At 35.6% G+C, this 22,294-nt stretch overlaps 1 protein-coding gene across 1 annotated transcript in view; it reads right to left on the reverse strand.

Annotated features, from left to right (window-relative positions):
• Window positions 1–22,294, reverse strand: part of CFAP47 (cilia and flagella associated protein 47) — a 480,485-nt gene that overhangs the window by 314,066 nt on the left and 144,125 nt on the right. The window contains 3 exon segments of the mRNA XM_033201412.1: window positions 9,809–10,034; window positions 11,205–11,351; window positions 17,004–17,104. Of these exon segments, the coding sequence (XP_033057303.1) occupies window positions 9,809–10,034; window positions 11,205–11,351; window positions 17,004–17,104 (474 nt within the window).

Genomic DNA, 22,294 nt, shown 5'->3' on the forward strand with positions numbered 1-22,294 from the left:
TTTTCTATAAGATTCTACGTATTATACTAAATGAGAGGCTCTGGGATGGAATAGTTAGCTTTGGAACAAGCTTTCCTTAAGCTTCCCCTTAAGCTTCCTGACTGGCATTCTAGGATGTGTTATTTGTATGTGGCAGCTGCAGGAAGCTTCATGCTAGAGTGGAATCCTGGAATAGCACCTATATGTACTGCAATTACTTCTCTCAGAATAAGTGGGACTTCCAGTACAATTCAAATGACTCTATGATTAGTTGCTTAGAGATCTTCCCAGCAGTGTTTATAGAAAATGTTATTCCTACAATTCACCCAGGTTGAAAAGAATAGACTATAATATTTACTATATTTTCTGTGATTATCTCTGAAACATAAACTGTGTTTTCTTGTCTATTTCAAGGGTTACTTCTATCTTCTGCTGATTTGGGGAAGAGATAAAAAGAATAATACCTAAGGGCTTCTAGGAACTGCAAAAGGACTGGTGCCCAAAGTCATTAATTATAAAGGAAGTGCAAATTAAAATCCCAATGAGATATTATCTCATGGCTGTTAGATTGACTTATAAAAAATATGAACAATAACAAGTGTTAGAGAAGATGTGGAGAAAAGGCAATGCTTGCACACTTCTGGTAGGAAAGGTAAATTAGTACAGCTGTATAGAAAACATTATGGAGGATCCTCAAAAAATTAAAAATAAAACTAGGTGGCCGGGCGCGGTGGCTCATGCCTGTAATCCCAGCACTTTGGGAAGCCGAGGCGGGCAGATCACGAGGTCAGGAGATTGAGACCATCCTGGCGAACACGGTGAAACCCCGTCTCTACTGAAAATACAAAAAAATTAGCCAGGCGTGGTGGCGGGCACCTGTAGTCCCAGCTTCTAGGGAGGCTGAGGCAGGAGAATGGCATGAACCCAGGAGGCGGCAGAGCTTGCAGTGAGCGGAGATCACGCCACTGCACTCCAGCCAGGGTGACAGAGCAAGACTCCATCTCAAAATAAATAAATAAATAAATAAATAAATAAATAAAACTAGGGTTTTCTAAGCATAAAATCATATCATCAGTGAAGACAGAAAGTAAGACTTCTTTCCTTATTTGGATGCCTTTTGTCTCTTTCTCTTGTCTGCTTGCTCTGAAAAGGACTTCCCATACTATTTGGAATAGGAGTGGTCAGAGTGGGCATCCATGTTTTGTTCTAGTACTCAAGGGAAATGGTTCCAGCTTATGCCCATTCAGTATGATGTTGGCTGTCATAGATGGCTCTTGTTATTTTGAGGTATGTTCCTTTGCTGGTGACTCTGTTGAGATTTTTTATCATGAAGGGATGTTGGATATCATTGAAGGCTTTTATCACATCTATTGAGATGATTACAGTTTTTGTTTTTAATTCCTTACGTGTCGTGAATCACATTGATTAATTAATGTGTGTTGAATCAAACTTGCATCCCAGGAATGAAGCCTACTTGATCATGGTGAATTAGCATTTTGATGTGCTACTGGATTCAGTTTTCTAATATTTTATTGAGGATTTTTACATCTATGTTCATCAGGAATATTGGCCTATGGTTTTCTTTGTTCATTGTGTCTCTGCCAGGTTTTGGTATCACAGTGATGCTGGCTTCCAAGAGTGTGTTAGGGAGGAGTCCTTCCTCCTTGATTATTTGGAATAGAATCAGTATAATTGTTAACAGCTCTTCTTTGTATATCTGGTAGAATTTGGCTGTAAATTCTTTTGGTCCATGGCTTTTGTTAGTAGGTTTTTTATTACTGATTTAATTTTAGAAATCAGTATTGATCTGTTCAGGGATTCAATTTCTTCCTGATTCAATCTTGAGAGGTTGTGTGCTTCCAGGAATTTATCCACATTCTCTAAATTTTCTAGTTCGTGTGCACAGAAGTGTGAATAAACATCTCTTAGGATCCTTTGTATTTTTGTGGGATCAGTTGTAATGCTACATGTAGTGATTTTGATTGTGCTTATTTGTATATTCTCTCTCTTTGTATTAGTCTAGCTAGTAGTCTATCAATCTTGTTTATCTTTTCAAAAAACCAAGGTTTGGTTTTGTTGATTCTTTGCATATATTTTTGAGTTTCAAATTCATTCAGTTCTGCTCTTATTTTAGTAATTTATTTTATTCTGCTAGCTCTTGGGTTAGTTTTCCTAGTTTTTCTTTTTTTTAATTATAATTTAAGTTCTAGGGTTCATGTGCACAACGTGCAGGTTTACTACATATGTATACACGTGCTGTGTTGGTTTGCTGCACCCATTAACTCATCATTTACATTAGGTATTTCTCCTGATGCTATCCCTCCCCCATACCCCCACCCCACAACAGGCCACAGTGTGTGATATTCCCCGCCCTGTGTCCAAGTGTTCTCATTGTTCAATTCCCACCTATGAGTGAGAACATGCAGTGTTTGGTTTTCTGTCCCTGCGATAGTTTGCTCAGAATGATGGTTTCCAGTTTTATTCATGTCGCAACAAAAGACATGAACTCATCCTTTTTTTATGGCTGCATAATATTCCATGGTGTGTATGTGCCACATTTTCTTAATCCAGTCTATCACTGATGGACATTTGGGTTGGTTCCAAGTCTTTGCTATTGTGAATAGTGCTGAAGTAAACATACGTGTGCATGTGTCTTTATAGCAGCATAATTTATAATTCTTTGGGTATATACCCAGTAATGGGGTCGCTGGGTCAAATGGTATTTCTAGTTCTAGATCCTTGAGGAATTGCCACACTGTCTTCCACAATGGTTGAACTAGTTTACAGTCCCACCAACAGTGTACACGTATTCTTATTTCTCCACATCCTCTCCAGCACCTGTTGTTTCTTGACTTTTTAATGATTGCCATTCTAATTGGTGTGAGATGGTATCTCATTGTGGTTTTGATTTGCATTTCTCTGATGGCCAGTGATGATGAGCATTTTTTCATGTGTCTGTTGGCTCTATAAAAGTCTTCTTTTGAAAGGTGCCTGTTCACATACTTTGCCCACTTTTTGATTGGGTTGTTTGATTTTTTCTTGTAAATTTGTTTAAGTTCTTTGTAGATTCTGGATATTAGCCCTTTGTCAGAGAGGTAGATTGCAAAAAATTTTCTCCCATTCTGTAGGTTGCCTGTTCACTCTGATGGTAGTTTCTTTTGCTGTGCAGAAGCTCTTTAGTTTAATTAGATCCCATTTGTTTATTTTGGCTTTTGTTGCCATTGCTTTTGGTGTTTTAGTCATGAAGTCCTTGCCCATGCCTATGTCCTGAATGGTATTGCCTAGGTTTTCTTCTAGGGTTTCTATGGTTTTATGTCTAACATTTAAGGCTTTAATCCATCTTGAATTAATTTTTGTATAAGGTGTAAGGAAGGGATCCAGTTTCAGCTTTCTACATATGGCTAGTCAGCTTTCCCAGCACCATTGTTGCTTTGATGATTTGACAGAAGAAGTAGGCTTCAGAAAGTCAGTAACAACAAACTTCTCCGAGCTAAAAGAGGAAGTCTGAACCCATTGCAAGGAAGCTAAAAACCTTGAACAAAAGATTAGACGAATTGCTAACTAGAATCAACAGCATAAAGAAGACCTTAAATAGCCAGATGGAGCTGAAAAACCATGACACGAGAACTACGTGATGCATGCACAAGTTTCAGTAGCCGATTCGATCAAGTGGAAGAAAGGGTATCAGTGACTGAAGATCAAATGAATGAAATGAAGCAAGAAGAGAAGTTTAGAGAAAAAGGAGTAAAAAGAAATGAACAAAGCCTCCAAGAAATATGGGATTATGTGAAAAGATCAAATCTACGTTTGATTGGTGTACCTGAAAGTGACAGGGAGAATGGAACTAACCTGGAAAACACTCTTCAGGATATTATCCAGGAGAACTTCCCCAACCTAGCAAGGCAGACCAACATTCAAATTCAGAAAATACAGAGAACACCACAAAGATACTACTCGAGAAGAGCAACCCCAAGACACATAATTGTCAGATTCACCAAGGTTGAAATGAAGGAAAAAATGCTAAGGGCAGCCAGAGAGAAAGGTCGGGTTACCCACAAAGGGAAGTCCATCAGACTAACAGTGGATCTCTCAGCAGAAACCCTACAACCCAGAAGAGAGTAGGGGCCAATATTCAATATTCTTAAAGAAAAGAATTTTCAACCCAGAATTTCATATCCAGCCAAACTAAGCTTCAGAAATGAAGGAGAAATAAAATCCTTTACAGACAAGCAAATCCTGAGAGATTTTTGTCACCACCAGGCCTGCCTTACAAGAGCTCGTGCAGGAAGCACTAAACATGGAAAGGAACAACTGGTACCAGCCACTGCAAAAACATGCTAAATTGTAAAGACTATCAATGCTAGGAAGAAACTGCATCAACTAACAGCCAAAATAACCAGGTAACATCATAATGACAGAATCAAATTCACACATAACAATATTAACCTTAAATGTAAATGGGCTAAATGCCCCAATTAAAAGACACAGACTGACAAATTGGATAAAGAGTCAAGACCTATCAGTGTGCTGTATTCAGGAGACCCATCTCATGTGCAGAGACATACATAGGCTCAAAATAAAGGCATGGAGGAAGACCTACCAAGCAAATGGAAAGCAAAAAAAAAAAAAAAGCAGGGGTTGCACTCCTAGTCTCTGATAAAACAGACTTTAAACCGAGAAAGATCAGAAGAGACAAAGAAGGCCATTACATAATGGTAAAGGGATCAATTCAACAAGAAGAGCTAACTGTCCTAAACATATATGCACCCAATACAGGAGCACCCAGATTCATAAAGCAAATCCTTAGAGACCTAAAAAGAGACTTAGACTCCCACATGATAACAATGGGAGACTTTAACACCCCACTGTCAATATTAGACAGATCAACGAGACAGAAGGTTAACAAGGATATCCAGGAATTGAACTTGGCTCTGCACCAAGCAGACCTAATAGACATCTACAGAACTCTCCACCCCAAATCAACAGAATATACATTCTTCTCAGCACCACATCACACTTATTCCAAAATTGACCACATAGTTGGAAGTAAAGCACTCCTCAGCAAATGTAGTTTTTCTAGTGCCTCAATGTGTGAAGTTTAATTTGATATATTTGTTTTTTTTATTTGAGATCGAGTCTTGCCCTGTAATTCAGGCTGGAGTGCAGTGGCATGATCTCAGCCCACTGCAACCTCCGCCTTATGGGTTCAATAAATTCTCTTGCCTCAGCCTCCCTAGTAGCTGAGACCACAGGAGTGTGCCACCATGCTTGACTAATTTTTTTGTATTTTTGTAGAAACAAGGTTTCACCATGTTGGCCAGACTTGTCTTGAACTCCCGACCTCTGGCAATATGCCCACCTCAGCCTCCCAAAGTACTGGAATTCCAGGCATGAGCCATCACACCCAGCAATTTGGAATCTTTCTAACTTTTTGAGTTAGGTGTTTAGCATTATAAACTTTCCTCTTAACAATGTTTTAGCTGCATCCCAGAGATTTCCTGTAACTAATAAATGACTTCAGTAAAGTTTCAAGATACAAAATCAATGTATGAAAATTGGTAGCATTTCTATTCACCAATAATGTTCATACTGAGAGCCAAATCAAGAAGGCAGTCCTATTTACAACAGCCACAGAGAAATAAAATACCTAAGAATACATCTGACCAAGAGGTGAAAGATCTATACAAGGAGATCTATAAAACATTGCTGAAAGAAATAGATGACACAAACAAATGGAAAAACATTTTATGTTCATTGGTTGGAAGAATCAATATAGTTAAAATGGACTTACTGCCCAAAGCAATCTACAGATTCAATGTTATTTCTACCAAATTACCAATGCTATTTTTCAAAGATTTTAAAAAAAAAACTTTTCTAAAATTCATATGTAAGCAAAAATAAATCCAAATAACTTAATGAATCCTGAGTTAAAAAAAAAAAAAAAAAAAAGGTGGAGGCGTTGTATTACCTGACTTCAAACTGTACTATAAGGCTACAGGAACCAAAATTGGATGGTACTGGTACAAAAATAGACACAAAGACCAACAGAACAGAACAAGAATCCAGAAATAAAGCTGTATGACTATAGCCATCTAATCTTCAACACAGTCAACAAAAATAAGCAATGGAGAAAGATTCCATATTCAGTAAATGATACTATGATACTTGGCTAGTCATTTGCAGATGATTAAAAGTAGACCACTAACTTTCACCATATACAAAAATTAACTCAAGATGGATTAAAGATTTAAATATAAAGTACCAATCTATAAGAATTCTAGAGGAAAACCTAGGAATCACCATTCTGGACATTGGCCTTGGGAAAGAATTTATGTCTAAGTCCTCAAAATCAATTGCAACAAAAAGAAAAAAGTGACAAGTGGGACCAGTTAAACTAAAGGACTTCTACACAGCAAAGGAAACTATTAACAGAGTAAACAAACAAGCTATAGAATGGGAGCAAATATTTGCAAACTGTGCATCTGACAAAGGTCTAATATCCATAATCTATAAGGAACTGAAACAGTTCAAAAGCAAAAAATAACCCCATTAAAAAGTGGGCAAATAACATAAACAGATGCTTTTGAAAAGGAGATATATAACTGGCCAACAAACATATGAAAAAGTGCTCAACGTTACTGAACATCAGAGAAATGCAAATCAACATCACGGTGAGATACCATCTCACGCCAGTCAGAATGGCTATTACAAAAAGGCAAAAACAAGAGATGTTTGTGAGGCTGCAGAGAAAAGTGAATGTTTAAATACTATTGGTGCAGCACACCAACATGGCACAAGTATACATATGTAACAAACCTGCATGTTGTGCACATGTACCCTAGAACTTAAAGTATAATACAAAAAATAACAAAAAAATAAATACTATTGGTGGAAATGCAAGTAAGATCAGCTACTGTGGAAAGCAGTTTGGAGATTTCTCAAAGAACTGGAAACAGAAATACCATTCAACCCAGCAATCTCATTGCAGGGTACATATTCAACAGAAGATAAATCATTCTACCAAAAAGCCATATGCACTTCTATATTAATCACAGCATTATTCACAATAGCAAAGACATAGAATCAACCTAGCTCCCCATCAATGGTGGAGTGGATAAAGAAAATGTGGTACATATACACCATAGAATACTATCAAAACATAAAAAAGAATGAAATCATGTCATTTGCAGCAACATGGATGCAGCTGGACCATTATCTTAAGTGAATAAACACAGGAACAAAAAAACCAAATACCGTATACTCTCTCTTGTGGGACCTAAATATTGGGTACTCATGAACAAAAAGATGGCCACAAAAGGCACTCAGGACTAATAGAAGGAGACATGAGGGAAGGCAACAAGTGTCGAAAAACCAACTGTTGTGTACTGTGCTCTTTATTTGGGTGATAGGATTATTTGTATTCCAAACTTCAGCATCACAAAATATATGCATGTATATTACACATGTACCCCTGAATCTAAAATAAAAGTTGAAATTATTAAAAAATAAGTGCCTGTAATCCCAGCACTTTGGGAGGCCGAGGCAAGTGGATCACGAGGTCAGGAGTCCTAGACCAGCCTGGACAACATAGTGAAACCCTGTCTCTATGAAAAATGGAAAAATTAGCCGGGCATGGTGGCATGCCCCTGTAGTCTCAGCTACTGGGGAGGCTGAGGCAGAACTGCTTGAGCCTGGGAGGCAGAGGTTGCAGTGAGCTGATATTGCGCCACTACACTCCAGCCTGGGTGACAGAGAGAGACTCCGTCTCAAAAATAAAAGAAAAGAAAAGAAAAACAAATAAATAATAACAACAAAATAATAAATATAAATCTAAAATTAAAACATTAAAATAAAGCTACCACATAATCTACCTATCCCAATACCAGGTATCTAAAGTAAATGAAATCAGTATATTGAAAAGATATAATCACTCCTAGGTTTATTACAGCATTATTCACAATAGCCAAGATATGGAATCAACCTAAGTGTCAATCAACAGATGAAAGGATAAAGAAAATGAAACACTCCTCAGCCTTAAAAAGAGTGAAATCCAGTAGTTTTTGACAACATGGATGAACCTGAAGGACATTATGCTAAGTGAAATAAGCCAGGCATAGAAAGATGAATGTTACATGATCTCACTCATACATTTTATCTAAAAAAGTTGAATTCATTGAAGCTGAGAGTGAAATGGTGGTTATCAGAGGCTAAAGGTTCAGGGACCCGAGAGATGTTGGTCAAATTATACAAGGTTGCAATTATACAAGAGAAATAAATGATAAATACTTAAGATGATGAATATGTTAATTATCTGATTTAATTATTCCACACCATACATGTATATACCATATTAATGCTGTGTACCCTATAATTATATATGCTTGCAATTTGTTCAAAAAATTGATAAAATCCCATAAGTCATCTAATTCATTAACTAGATCCCAAAATATGTTTATGAAGAAGAGTTCTTGTAAAAGACAAAATATAACTTAATAAAATTTTCATAGCCTTATAAAACAGTAAACAGACTAAGAATTAATCAATAAATAGGAAATCCCCTCAAATAATTCCTTTGTCTTCTGCTCTTCTGCTTGTATATATCTTAGAAATCAACAAATGAACTGGGCCTTATTTTCCTTATTGCTGTGAAGTGGTGTTTCTTTTTTTTTTTCTTTTTTTTTTTTTTTGAGAGGGAGTCTCGCTCTGTCGCCCGGCCTGGAGTGCAGTGGCCGGATCTCAGCTCACTGCAAGCTCCGCCTCCCGGGTTTACGCCATTCTCCTGCCTCAGTGAAGTGGTGTTTCTAAAGAGCGAAATTATCCAAGGTCCACATCAACAAAGAGCATGTCTGACAATCTCTATCTTCAGGTTCAAGAAAGAAGATGCACAAACATTTCAAAAAATGTTTCAATAACAAATGATTTTATGATGAAAACTATAAATTTTCAGGGTAGCTATTGCATTAATTTTCTCACAGCAGGGACAAAGATGAAATATTAGCCAATTCATTCTATGAAGCTAGATTTGTCCTATTAATTTAAAAACCTGAAAAAGGTAACATATAGGAAAACTGTAGCCTTAGATTTACCTAGGTCCCACGAATATAGAGCAGAAATTCTATAAATAGCCCATAGTCCACTATAGGTATGAGTACTGTACTCCCCACCGTGGTTGCAGCAAGTTACCTCATTGCTGAGAAAGCAGGTGGAAAAGCTCTGAGAACATATCACACCAACAACATTATAACAAGTAACAGGCCTAAACTCCTGTTTAAATTAACACATAATTAAGTCACTTGATAAAACCGAAACAGTTGAACTATTTTAGACATACTGAGTAATAACACAACACATGAAAGAAGGGAAGTAAATGCACTGTAAAAGAGGAAATCATATCAAAGAAAAGTGAGCCCTCCTTGTTCATTAATACCATTACCTGTCTACTTGGCTATAATCTCGATCTAGGGCTAACAGTTTATGCACAAAGCAATGTGTAATTTATAAAATTTTTAACTTTAAAAGGGCTTTCCTACTCATAGTATAACCTTCCTCATATCACAGATGAGGAAGGTGAGGTTCAGAGAATTTCAGTGCTTACCTAAAATTATCAGATATTTAAAAGAAATTAAAGATGACATTATACTAAAAAATTTGTGTTTGCAACATTTTACTCCTCTTGCAATAACAACAATAAATTATGAGATGCTTCATAATATATCAGTTTAGAATAAATTATTTCATATTATATTTCACTTAAAATAATCTCAATCAATAGATTATACTTTATAATGTGATAAAAAGCAAGGAATTTAGAGAAACATGTGACTCTCACCTTCTTATAGTCTCTGGAATAGAAAAAGAATGGGGTCCTTCAGGCCAGCCAAAGAGACTGAACCAGGTCTGTGCTGCATTTACAACCTTCTCAAAAAAGCAGTGTGCCTTTGTTCCTTCTTCAAGAGAAAGGAATTGTTCATAGTTTTCCTTTTCCATAGATCCATCATCTTCCTTTGATGTTTCACTTTCATCCAAGTGCAAATTTTCAGGCAGTACTTCCACTCCTAAAATTCAAATTAGTTTGTTTAAAAAAAAAAAAGGGCTACTAGGAGTAAAATATTCTGTCAGTTATTGTTATTTGTATGCAGACTAACAGAACCCATTCTACAAATTATTCCATGCTCTCAAAGAAATTCTGAGTCAATTTACTGTATCTTAAAATAAACAATGAAAATACATTTACTTTTAAGTACCTAAGAGAAACATTTTAACAATAGGTGGATTTCAATACATAAAAGTTACATTTTCTTCTTGCCATAATGGTATGTGAAAATATTCCCTGAAGTGGAATCTTTCATTTTTTATTACATTAGTAAAATGTATTGACAATCTTCAGCATTATGTATTAGAAAAAATGTAATCTCATCTGAATAAATTACACAAACACAATATTGGTTTAGATCCCAAATGACTTTCTCTCCAAATCAAGTACTTTAATAAAATAAAGCATTTTCAAGTTAAAGTAATTTTCAAGAATATAAAATGATTTCATCTTTTTTTCCAAAAATATCTGGCTATATAATGGCACAATCACATACTCACTAAAAACCTCATATTATTTAATTTGGTTTGGTCCATTCAATAAAAAGAAAAAATGTTCAATATTACCTACATCCAGAGAATAAACATTTGAACAGTTAATTGCAAATAATAGTATGAAACTCACATATTTATCTGTGCTGACCTCTTTCTAAGACAGGAAACCTTGGCTACAGTTAGTTAGATAATGAAGAGACAAGTCCTTAGTTCCGCAGTTCCCAAACTGTGCGCAGAGAGTGCTTGGGATGTCACAGTTAATTTACAGAGGCTCCCCAGGTATTAACATTTTTGGTAAATATTACTGCAACATCTATTAGACAGCACATAAGTTACTACTCTTACATTTTTGTCCCAATGCATTTAATAAATGGAACTATGTGGTACATTTTGGCATTCGGAAAAGTGAATACTGAAACAGTAAGAGTGCTGTGAACCAAGAACATTCAAGAATCTCTACTACTGACCCTTGAAGACAACTCTCCACACAGACGATCCATTTAAAATTAATGATGAATTCCCAATTTTCTTCATGAATTTCTTGTTACTTGCAAAAACCTAACTTTTAAATTAAAAGATATTAAGTAGATCATGTCATGGACTAATTTTGGAAAGTACACTATATATTTGCTACATACCAATAAATAAATTTCCTTTTGCAGGTTCAGCATCATTGAATTTGCTAGTGGTGTGTGTCTTTTTAACTGAAGCAGGACGGGGTGATTTAGCATCCTGGTAGGGAGGCAAAACACCATCTCTAGTCTTGCTAAGATATTCATCCTTATCTACAAATGACACATTGGATCACAGTAAGCAAAACATGCATTCATGTATTTCCTTATACCATTATTTAACCTGAATTTATCTATTATCTATTGATGTATCTATCTATCTATGTATCCATCTATCAATGACAAAGTAAAAAAAAAAAAAATCTAAACACCCACTGTACATCAGATAAGATGTCAAATAGGAAAGAGATAACATAAAAGTGGAAACAATTTTCTAAACTAAATGAATTTTTTTGGTAAGGCAATTGTTATGGTACATCAAAGTTAGTAGAGAATGAATAATGTTCAACTTTAGCATAAAGAAGAATATGAAAACATTTTAAATGTTTCTACATCCAAATAAATGAAATTATTACAGATACTGTTCAAATAAGACATAGGAAAAGAGTCACCAGAAAAAGTAATTTCTTCCCTAGTTAACTCTCTGTAATATCACAGCTTGGTTATGAACTAATACCATTTTTATACAGATTTCAATCTCGATTTCATACATATATTAGGGTCTGCCACAGTGTAAATTTGAATCCAACCAAAGCCAGTGCTGACCAAGAAAAGCCAGTAGGTGTGACCTATGGCTAAGCCTCAAAATACATATGCAATTTACATATATTCACAGTCTTAATGCAGGACAGGTGGGTCCCAGAGTGGACCTTAGCCTGCAAGGGTTCTTGGCTTTGCCCAGGAAAGAATTCAAGGGCAAGCCAGAGGTAGAAGTAAACAGCTTAATTGAAGAGGCAGTGTTACATCTCCAGCAGTATTACAGCTCCATGACTGCCCTTGAAAAGCAGGGCGACCCCTAGGCAGAGAGTAGCAGCTCAGGGCAGTTTTGCTGTCATATTTATTCCCATTTTTAATTGCATGCAGATTAAGGAGCAGTTTATGCAGAAATTTCTAGGGAAAGGGTAGTAATCCTTAGGTCATTGCCATGTAAAGGGGCAGTAACTCCCAAATGTTGCCATGGCAATGGTAAACTGACATGGCACACTGGTAGGCATGTCTGATTGAAAGCTGATTTTGCAGCCAGGTGAGGTGGCTCATGCCTATTATCCCAGCACTTTGGGAGGTCAAGGCGGGCAGATTGCCTGAGGTCAGGAGTTAAGACCAGCCTGGCCAACATGGTGAAACCCCACCTCTAGTAAAAATAACAAAAATTAGCCAGATGTGGTGGCGCATGTCTATAGTCCCAGCTACTCGGGAGGCTGAGGCATGAGAATCTATTGAACCCAGGAGGTGGAGGCTGCAGTAAGTCAAGATTGTGCTACTGCACTCCAGCTTGGGAGACCGAGGGAGACCCTGTTTCAAAAAAAAAAAAAAAAGGAAAAGGAAAAGGAAAAGAAAGCTGATTTTGCCCGCACTCTGTTTTAGCTAGTCCTCTATATGGTCCATTGTCCAAGCCCCACCCTGGTGTCAAGTCCCAGCTCCTAACTCAGTCTAATTCTGTCAAAAAAGCATAGACTCTGCAGTTAGAAAAATCTGACTTGAAAACTTGGCACCCCTATTCCTACTCACACTTAAACTGTGAGTATGTTATATAAATTATTTAAAACCTGTATTTATCCATAAATGAGACCAAAGTTTCTGAGCTCATGAGTTTGTTGTGAAGATTACTTTAAAGGCAATAATAAATATAATGAGCTATTATATGCTAAGTTTCTTCCACTCTTTCATAACAGAGTCATTTAGAATTTGCTTGAGACTCTGTAGTCAATAGGTGTGCATTATTTCCAGAATGCTACACCACTATAGACTTCATAGAAGTGAGCCTTAGAGAACTCGATGACAAAATTATCTGTGGTAGATGCATTAGGCTAAATGTCTTTAACTTACCATTAAAGGATAAAAAGTTCCTAGTGGAATGCAAAGCCACATCTATACCCTTTCAACTAAACTCAATAATTCACTTTTTAAAAGAATTTTCAGATGAGCTATACTAAAATAATCATACTGCTTTACTTTTGGACACACTCGATGTATTTTAAGATTTTACCTTTATCGATCACATCATACCCTAGCACACACTAGCAAAGTGTGTGGGATCTGAAGCCTCAAATTTCATTAGAATTCCCCGGGATAAGCTGCTCACCCTCTCTACATATTCAGATTTTTAATTTGTAAAGCGAGATATATAAGGGCATCTAACTCAGAACTTCTAGGAGGACTAATTTAAAGGACAAATAGAAAGCACTTAGCAGAGCACCATATACCTGGGATTAAATATATATTAGAAATTATTACTATACATATTTCTAAAGATATTTTAGGATATTTAAGAATTATAATTTCTTTCTTTTGAAATATTTCCCCAAATGGACACATTATTTTAACACATAGACTTTATGCTTAATAATCTAACAAAAAGGTTTATTTATTTATTTATTTTAAAGAATAACAATATTATTTATTGCCCAGTAATTAATCATTATTTTCTGGAAGTAAATTAGAAAGCACATAAAAGTGATAAAGCAATCACAACTACAGTGATAAGAGCAAATAATAATGAAGTAATATTAACAACAATAATTTCCATGTATTTGCAGTCTATGGTGCCTCACAAAAGCCCTTTTAAATAGGTAAAACAGATATTATCAGTATTCTGTTACTGTTCTGTCATGGACATTTTGCTTAATAAAAGATGGTAAATTTGAAAATTTGAGAATAAAAGATAAAATCATATGGCATAATAGTGTGGTTAGAACACAAATGAGAATTGCCATCCTGTTTGTGTGACTCTTCATAACTATTATGCTGTATAATCTGAAATCCTCCTCCTTGAAGTACAGTAGAATATAAAAATATTATGTCAATAATCGTCAAAAAAAAATTTTTATTATTTTTTTTAATTGAGAAAGAGTCTCACTCTGTTGCCAGGCTGGAGTGCAGTGGCGTGATCTTGGCTCACTGCAACCTCCGCCTCCTGGGTTCAAGCAATTCTCCTGCCTCAGCCTCCCGAGTGGCTGGGATTACAGGCACGTACCACCACGCCCAGCTAATTTTTGTATTTTTAGTAGAGATGGGGTTTCACCATGTTGGCCAGGATGGTGTCAATCTCTTGACCTCGTGATCTGCCTGCTTCAGCCTCAAAAAAAGTGCTGGGATTACAAGAGTGAGCCACCACGCCCGGCCAAAAAAAAAAAAAAAAAAAAAAAAATCTTTAAATTTTGACAATGTGTGTTAAAATTTTGAGATATCTATCTCTCCCTATATATCTCCACTCTGCCAACTGCATTATTCCATAAATTGCTTTAAAATAATTTTTTGGTGTTCAGAATATGCTATTTCACATGTAACCCATTCTTTTATGAAAATATATAGCTAAAAGATGCCTCCCTGATGGTTTATAATTCAAGTAATCCATTTTACAATACTGAATAAATACCTTTTATCTGCTAGACACTGTGTGAGGCACTATGGACACTAGGGTGAAAAAGAGAGAAGTGATTCCTACTCTCACAGACTTTATAGGTAGCAACATTTAGAAAAAGACATTGATAATAGGCAGGTTAAGTCAAAATGTAGTAAGGGTCATGACAGAAGAATTGCACAAAGCTATGAGGATACACCAGAGAAACACATAATTTTTGTATGCAGAGGCAGGGATCTTCCATAACTGTGTACGGTGTCATGGGTAAAATGCTTCAGTCACAAGAAAGAATATCAGTAAACATCAAGATGCTCAAAGAACTTGCAGAAGATTAATGTGGCTTGAGTATAAAGGGGAAAACTGTCCAGAAATGAAAACTAAGCCACTTGCTAATGTGTGGTCTTGTAGGCTTCATCCACCTAGCAATGATATTCTATGGAAAGGTTTTATACCTGGGAATTAAAGAAATGAATTTTCAGTTTGTAAATGGCGTGAGGGTAGGTTTGTGAAAGGGGAGACCATTGTACAAGGAAGGAGAACAGTTTAGAAACTCCTGCAACAATCCTGGAAAGGTTTTATGGCAGCTTGAATATTTGTAGTGGCAGTGGAGAGGGAGAAAAGTGAACGGATTTCATAAATATTTAGGCAACAAAAGGGACAGGAATTGGTGGACTGGAAGTGGAGTGGGAGAGAGAAGACATTGCCAATGATGGCACTTAGGTTTCCGGATTTGGCACCTGTATGGACTACAGGCACAAACACAGAGATGGGGTATATAGAGAACAAAATTTCAGAGAGAGGACTTCAGTTTGGGATATGTTGTTTTGGGGGTGCCTATGGGAATGAATGATATCCAGAAGGCAGTTGGATCTGAATTCCTGAATCTCTGAGAGGAAACAAGGCTAGAGATATAGCCCATGGATTATAGCTGAAGTCATGAAAGGAAGAAGAGAGGGGTCAGAACTCTACTGACACAAATAATTTAAAAGTACAGATACAGGAAGAGGAATCTATGAAAGATGCTCAGAAGGAACAGTCAGAAAGGTTAAAGAGACCAAAAGAAGTATGGTGTGTGTAAACCCAGAGAAAGTTTGAAGATGGAGAAAGAGAATAGTCAACAGTCTTAGCTGTGCTCAGTAGTTTAGTAAGGGCAGCATAATGGATAAATTCTTCTTCCCCACCCCTGAATTTTTTTTTCCTGTTAAAGGCAGCAGAAATATTCTAATTGTTTAATTTCCTCTGCTACTTTTCTCCTTCTCTCTGGGAAGTTGAGTGATTTATCTTACTGTCAGATTTAGTCTCCTTTCTCCTCTCTGCTGTCTTCCCAGATGCTCACTCAAAGCAGCTAAGAGGGAGACAGAAAGGAAAAGATAAGCAAGGTTACTTGATTCAGAAAGGTACCTGGGTAAAGGGATTCAGACAAAGGAATGGGTTAAGGCAAGAAAGAGTCCTGGCTCCCAGCTTTGTGACCAGTAATGTGACTTGCTTGTCACAATCCAGTTCCTATCCAAGAAAGTATTTGGAAGTTCAGAGTGGTATTGCTTAATGGCCTCTATTTCTTCCGAATAGTAAGAAAAAAGAGTCATCCCCTGAAATTAAGGTAGAATAAGACTAAATATGTTTCATCAGAGTTGTAAATATTTGAAGAAATAAGTGAAGAATATGAGAAAATTGGTTAAAAACAAACAAAAGACCTCTAATTCAGCACTGAAAGTTAAGACCTTGACGACCTACACAGATGGGTTTTTTTGTTGTTGTTGTTACCCACTCTTCCTCCTTTCTCTAATGTAATCCCCTGTATCTTGCCTTTCATATTTCTCCCTGCTCATTGGCTTGTTTAGTATTCTTAGCTTCTCTCACAATTTCACCTGCAGCAATTCCAGGCTGGTCTAATGACCATACTCTGCTCCACTTTAATTCATCACACATCCCAAGAATTGTTCCCTTTCTAAATCACTGATACTCAAAAAATGACAGAAGGTTCCCACTACTACAGAATAACGGGCATAGCATTATGGTCCTGTACCTACATTTACTGCCTTACACCTCCTGTCACACCTGCATGTTTTTGCTATATTGTCTTTTGCCCAAATCATTCTATTCAAACTAGATCGTCAACTTTTGGAATTAAGAGACATACAGATTCTACTCTCAATGACAAGCACAGCTCCTACCAGAGGCAGCAGTTTAATACAATTGATAATTTTAAATTCACTTTATTTCTAGACATTGGCCAAGAACCCATACAGTGAGAGTTAGAGATAAATAAGTCATACGTAGCTTACCATTCTTTAGAATAATGTTTTGCTTATCCAGATGAATTGCCATATATGAGTAAATAGTAAGAATGCAGTTTTCTGCTGTTGCAGTAACTGGAAGTGAAAACCTGAAAGTGAAAACATTGCATTTCAATACAATAAAAATTTCAGATGCAGTAAACGCGATGCATTTAAGTATCCCAGATGTCCTTAATGATGAAGACATGATGTATTCATTTTTTCTTTCTACTTACTTTGTTTTTTTTAACCATCTACTCAATGTTAATGATTTTTAAAATTTTTACTTTTAAATATTTTAACAGATATCATAAATTTCACTGTCAAGTGTGCTGTAGAACACAGACTGTAACTGCACAGGTGCAAAAACACAGATTCAGGAAAGTTTAGAGTTGAAGGTGTCTCACAGTTAATTTACTCCGTTCTTCTATGGAGTGCCTGACAAATGGTATGTAGCCTTGGATGACACTATTAGGGAGACACTACCAGATGGCATTCACAACACAAACAGCCCATTTTATATCTGGAGAGCTGTAACTTCAGAAGTTCTGTTCCAGAGCAACATAGAACAAAACCTACAACCTGAACCCCATTATCGTTCTTCAAATATTTAAATACAGTCATTATTTTTTCTCTAAGGTTTCTCTTCAGATTTCAGAAATTTAGAACATTTGAGGATTCTTTCTACTGCCAAGTCTCCAAATCTCTTATATATCAGCCTCATTTATTTAGATGATCTTTTGTTTTCTGTTTGTCCTTCTTTAAATGTGTCTGGGGACTGAAAGCAATATATTCTGCAAAAGTTATTCAACAAGTACAGAGTACTATTGCCTTCAATAACCTGCATACTCTGTTTTATGAAAGCATTGAGAAATTGTCTTATTATGTTTACCAGCCACAAAACACTCTTAAACTATATTTGGACTATCTATCTTATATGACAATTCTATTCTTGTACAACTGTTTTTTTTTAATAGAAGGGCTATATTTTATATCTATACCACTTTAATACTGCCTTATTAATTTCAGAACTGCATTATAGTATACCAAGAAAATATCACTACTGAATCAGCCATCTATCATCTACTAGTACTTTATGGTCACTAGCTGAGGTAAAATGCCAAAATCCCACGTTGTAATACAAGTAACTATAAGTAAATATAGAATAGGATGAAAGTAAAAAAATGTTCATAGCTTAAATATAATGAGTTATCAAGTAAATCAATGGTAAACATATACTACATGCAATTGAATGATTTCCACCTCAGTTCTACACACAATATTTTCCAGTAAGAAAGAAACTACATTTTTCTCTTTATACATTGATATGTATTAACATTTTATGTAAAATACACACACTCAACATCATCTTGGTTAACAAACACTAATCTTATCTTTCTTTTCTATGGATCCTAAGCACATGTATCAAATGGCCTTATTCAGGATTACATTTCATATCTATATGTAATTTTTACTATATGATATCATTCTTAGATTTAATTTCCTTGATAGCATAAATCAGTACTTCTACAAATTGTGCACTTGTGCTAAACATAGTGATCAATCATATTTCATTAGCCAATTATCTATATTTAACCAATAATTTTAGATTAAATAACATAGTTCACATAGAGACATCATCAACACTACCACACAGAATAAGAAATATTATTTTTTGTTTTAACTATGACTACGGAAGGAATAAAAGACCACTGTAATAAATTCTGTGGATGCTCTGCCTTTATACACATATTCCCTGGGATGTTTCCTGGGGCAGGCCCATAGCCAACACCTGTGGGTGTGGAAGTTTCAAATCTCAGCTCCATCACCCCAATCACAACAAAAACTGTGATGTCATTTCAGTTCTGGAGAAACCTACAGGATTAGGTTGCTGTTGAGATTTCAATTTAAATGTCACATGTATTTGGAGTGATCAATTCCCTGTTCTACTTCTCTTACCCCTTTATTGTTGCTTGCGGAGCGGGGAACATTTCCTTAATGCACAGACCCATGAATCATCATCTAAAAGTGAGCTTGTGGACAAAGTTACCTAAGACAACTACTAAATTAACAAACAAAAGAAACACTATCTCTTGAAATATTTCTAAAATGGTAAAGAATTAAGGAAAATAATTCTGAAAATAAATTTTATTCCAAGAATGAAGTGGAAATAAATATAATAATGTTTGTTTATCTTACAAACCCAGTTTGCAGAAGATAACATTTGATTTCAGATGTTCCTCATGGTAAAAAAAAATAGCCAACATGTACAAAACTGACTTGACCACATTCTTTTCATAGAGCATATAATACAGAAATCAGACAAGTAATATGGCATGGAACTATGGACACTTCACTCATCTATATTACTATTAAAAATACATTAAAACAGAAAAAACACACGTACAGTTGGTAGTAGCAAGAGCTTACATTTTAATAAAAATATTTCTGGGGAAATAGAGCAATTTGTGTTACTTCATCAGGGAACAATATTTATTTATGAATAATAAATTATTTATTTATGAATTCCCTATGCCAATGCATACAGACACAAATGGTTACTGACAGATGAATTGTTCTAAAAAATACTCAGTATTACAGTAAGATGAAAAGCCCCTTTGATATTATGAGTTTCAATTCCATTATAAGATTTAAATAGCTACCTCAGGCATGTGTGATTTAAAATAGTTCTACTGGGTAAAAATCAGAATGAGTATTCCTGGTAATAAGAGGGTCGAAGATATGATGTGAATGTTAATGAAAATATAAATGGGCTTGTATTATTTGTGGCCGTGCTTCCTGTTATAAGAAATACTGCGTTTGGTCATTTGGCTGTCGTGGTGTCCACCGGATGTCTTCATTTCTTTTTACAGCAGCATTAGAAATGTAATTTACATACTCTAAAATTCATCTTTTAAAGATGTACAAATCAGTGTTTTTTAAAAATATAATCACAGAGTTGGACAACCATCACCATTATCTAACTTCAGAAAATTTTCATCGTCCTTAAATGAAATCCTCTACCGCTTAACAGTCACTCTCTATTTGCAACTCCACCCCACCCCCGGCCCCTGAAAACAACTAATCTGTCTCTACAGATTTTCCTATGCTGGAATTTCTCTTTTGGAAATTAGTAAGTACTCCGTGGATGAAACGTGGAGACCATGTGTACATCCCTATCCTCACCAGTCTTTCATATTTTGATACTGAATGGTATGATGACCACATACAATTCATTAAATAAGGTGTGAAAAGTCTCACAATTCATCTCTCTGTCATTAGCTAGTGAATAATTAATACTCTAATCACACATCACTAATTCTTTCCACATCATTAGTGAGGCTGAGAGATTTTATGCTTGTCTGACCAATTTTTAGGAATAAAACTTTGAAGCTTCATGTTAAATCTCAGTGATAACTGGTCTTGTATTTATAATATTTTAGCACTTTTCACTAGAACACAAAATACTGTGATGGCATGTCAAACATATGTCAACATCATAAAAAATATATGATATATTTATCATCTTTACTAAAGTTCTGCTCCCATCTATACTATTTCAAGGGAGATCTCACATTCTAAAAGCAATCTTATTGAGCATGATTTTAATTCACAGAGAAATTGGCAGAGCAAGAAAGCCTCCAGGTTTATAGAAACATGTCTCTCTAGTCTTACCACAGTTATCTGACTAAACTATTTTCTGCAAAGCAGCTAGAAAAAAAATTATATGTTGGTTAACACTGGCAGTAGCTACGAAGGGTTAAAAGAAGAGGTTAATGCTAACATTGCTTTTGATTAATGAACCATATTTCTATATATAGGTTTGAATAAAGTGAACAACAGGTGAAGGAGAGGAAAAGACGTTGGTTGGTATTTTGAACATGCTTTAAATTGTGAAACCAATGACCACCCCCATCACCATAAAAAACACGTGCTTACAGAATTCATATAGCATTTAGGTAAAGACTTAAAATCAATAGAATAAATTCAGATGACTATATTTCCATCAGGGAAACTTATTATACAAAACAAACTTCCTTGAGCAACCATTCTGATGTGTTTATCCACACCTATTCACATTTTTTCTCAATTTAAATAACTGTTAGCAGAATATTTCATATGTAACTTTACTCACCATGAATGGAAGGAGTCTGAGGCCCTCACCAGAAGCATATACTGTTTCCATGCTTTTTGTACACCCTGCAGAACCATGAGCCATATAAATCTCTATATAAATTACCTAACCTCAGGTGTTTCTTATAAAAACACAAACAGACTAAGACAATGTCCATGTATTTCTGTGTGTGTGTGTGTGTGTACATGTATATATACACAAAATATAATTTTTCTAAATATAAACATATTTTAGAGGTGATTAATTTTACGTTTTGCCACAATTCCTTCCTGGAAACTTCATTTGAAACTGCATTAACACATGTTATATTTTCTCATAAAATCACTGAATTACAAATAAAACATATACTGATGTATATTAATTGAGGTTAACACAATTTAAAATTGTAAAAATAGACCCTAAAGAGAGATTTTGAGATTTCAAAAATGTTTTACCTGAATTATAGCATCATTTCCAGAGAAAAAAGGCATACTACCAATGAGATGTCTCATGTGAAAAGAATAATATACACTTATAGAATTGCTAAATGAATATATATTTCTATATTTGATGAATATCTATGGATCTCTCATGTGATCTGAAGAAGAATTCTCTTCCTTTATCTTACTCTGCTGTGGTACAAATCAATGGAAGACATTCATATGTGAAACATACTTCCTTGGACTTAGGGGGATTTAGAACCTAAAGTCTATTTTAGGGCACGAAATTGGTTCTGCAGGGTGTACAAAAAGCATGGAAACAGTATATGCTTCTGGTGAGGGCCTCAGGCTCCTTCCATTCATGGTGGAAGGCAAAGGAGAGCCAGTGTGTACAGATCACATGGTGAGAGAGGAAGGAAGAGAGAGAGGAGTGAGGTGCCAGGCTCTTTTTAAGAATCAGCTCACGTGGGAACTATCCTGGTACTAACAGAGCAAGAATTCAGTCATTACCTGAAGGACAGCACCTAGTCATTCATGAGGAAACCAACTCATGACCTTAACAACTCGCATTAGGCCCCATCTCCAATACTGGGGATAAAATTTCAACATAAGATTTGACAAGGCCAAACAAACCATATCCAAATCATAGCAAACATATTTGTGTGTATGCATAGATATACACATTATTAATATATAAACCTTATGTTTATGTTTTTATGAAGGCATATACATTATATTCTAAAAAT

The sequence above is a fragment of the Trachypithecus francoisi genome, unplaced genomic scaffold, assembly GCF_009764315.1.
Source record: "Trachypithecus francoisi isolate TF-2019V2 unplaced genomic scaffold, Tfra_2.0 Lachesis_group6, whole genome shotgun sequence".
Taxonomy (NCBI): Eukaryota; Metazoa; Chordata; class Mammalia; order Primates; family Cercopithecidae; genus Trachypithecus; species Trachypithecus francoisi.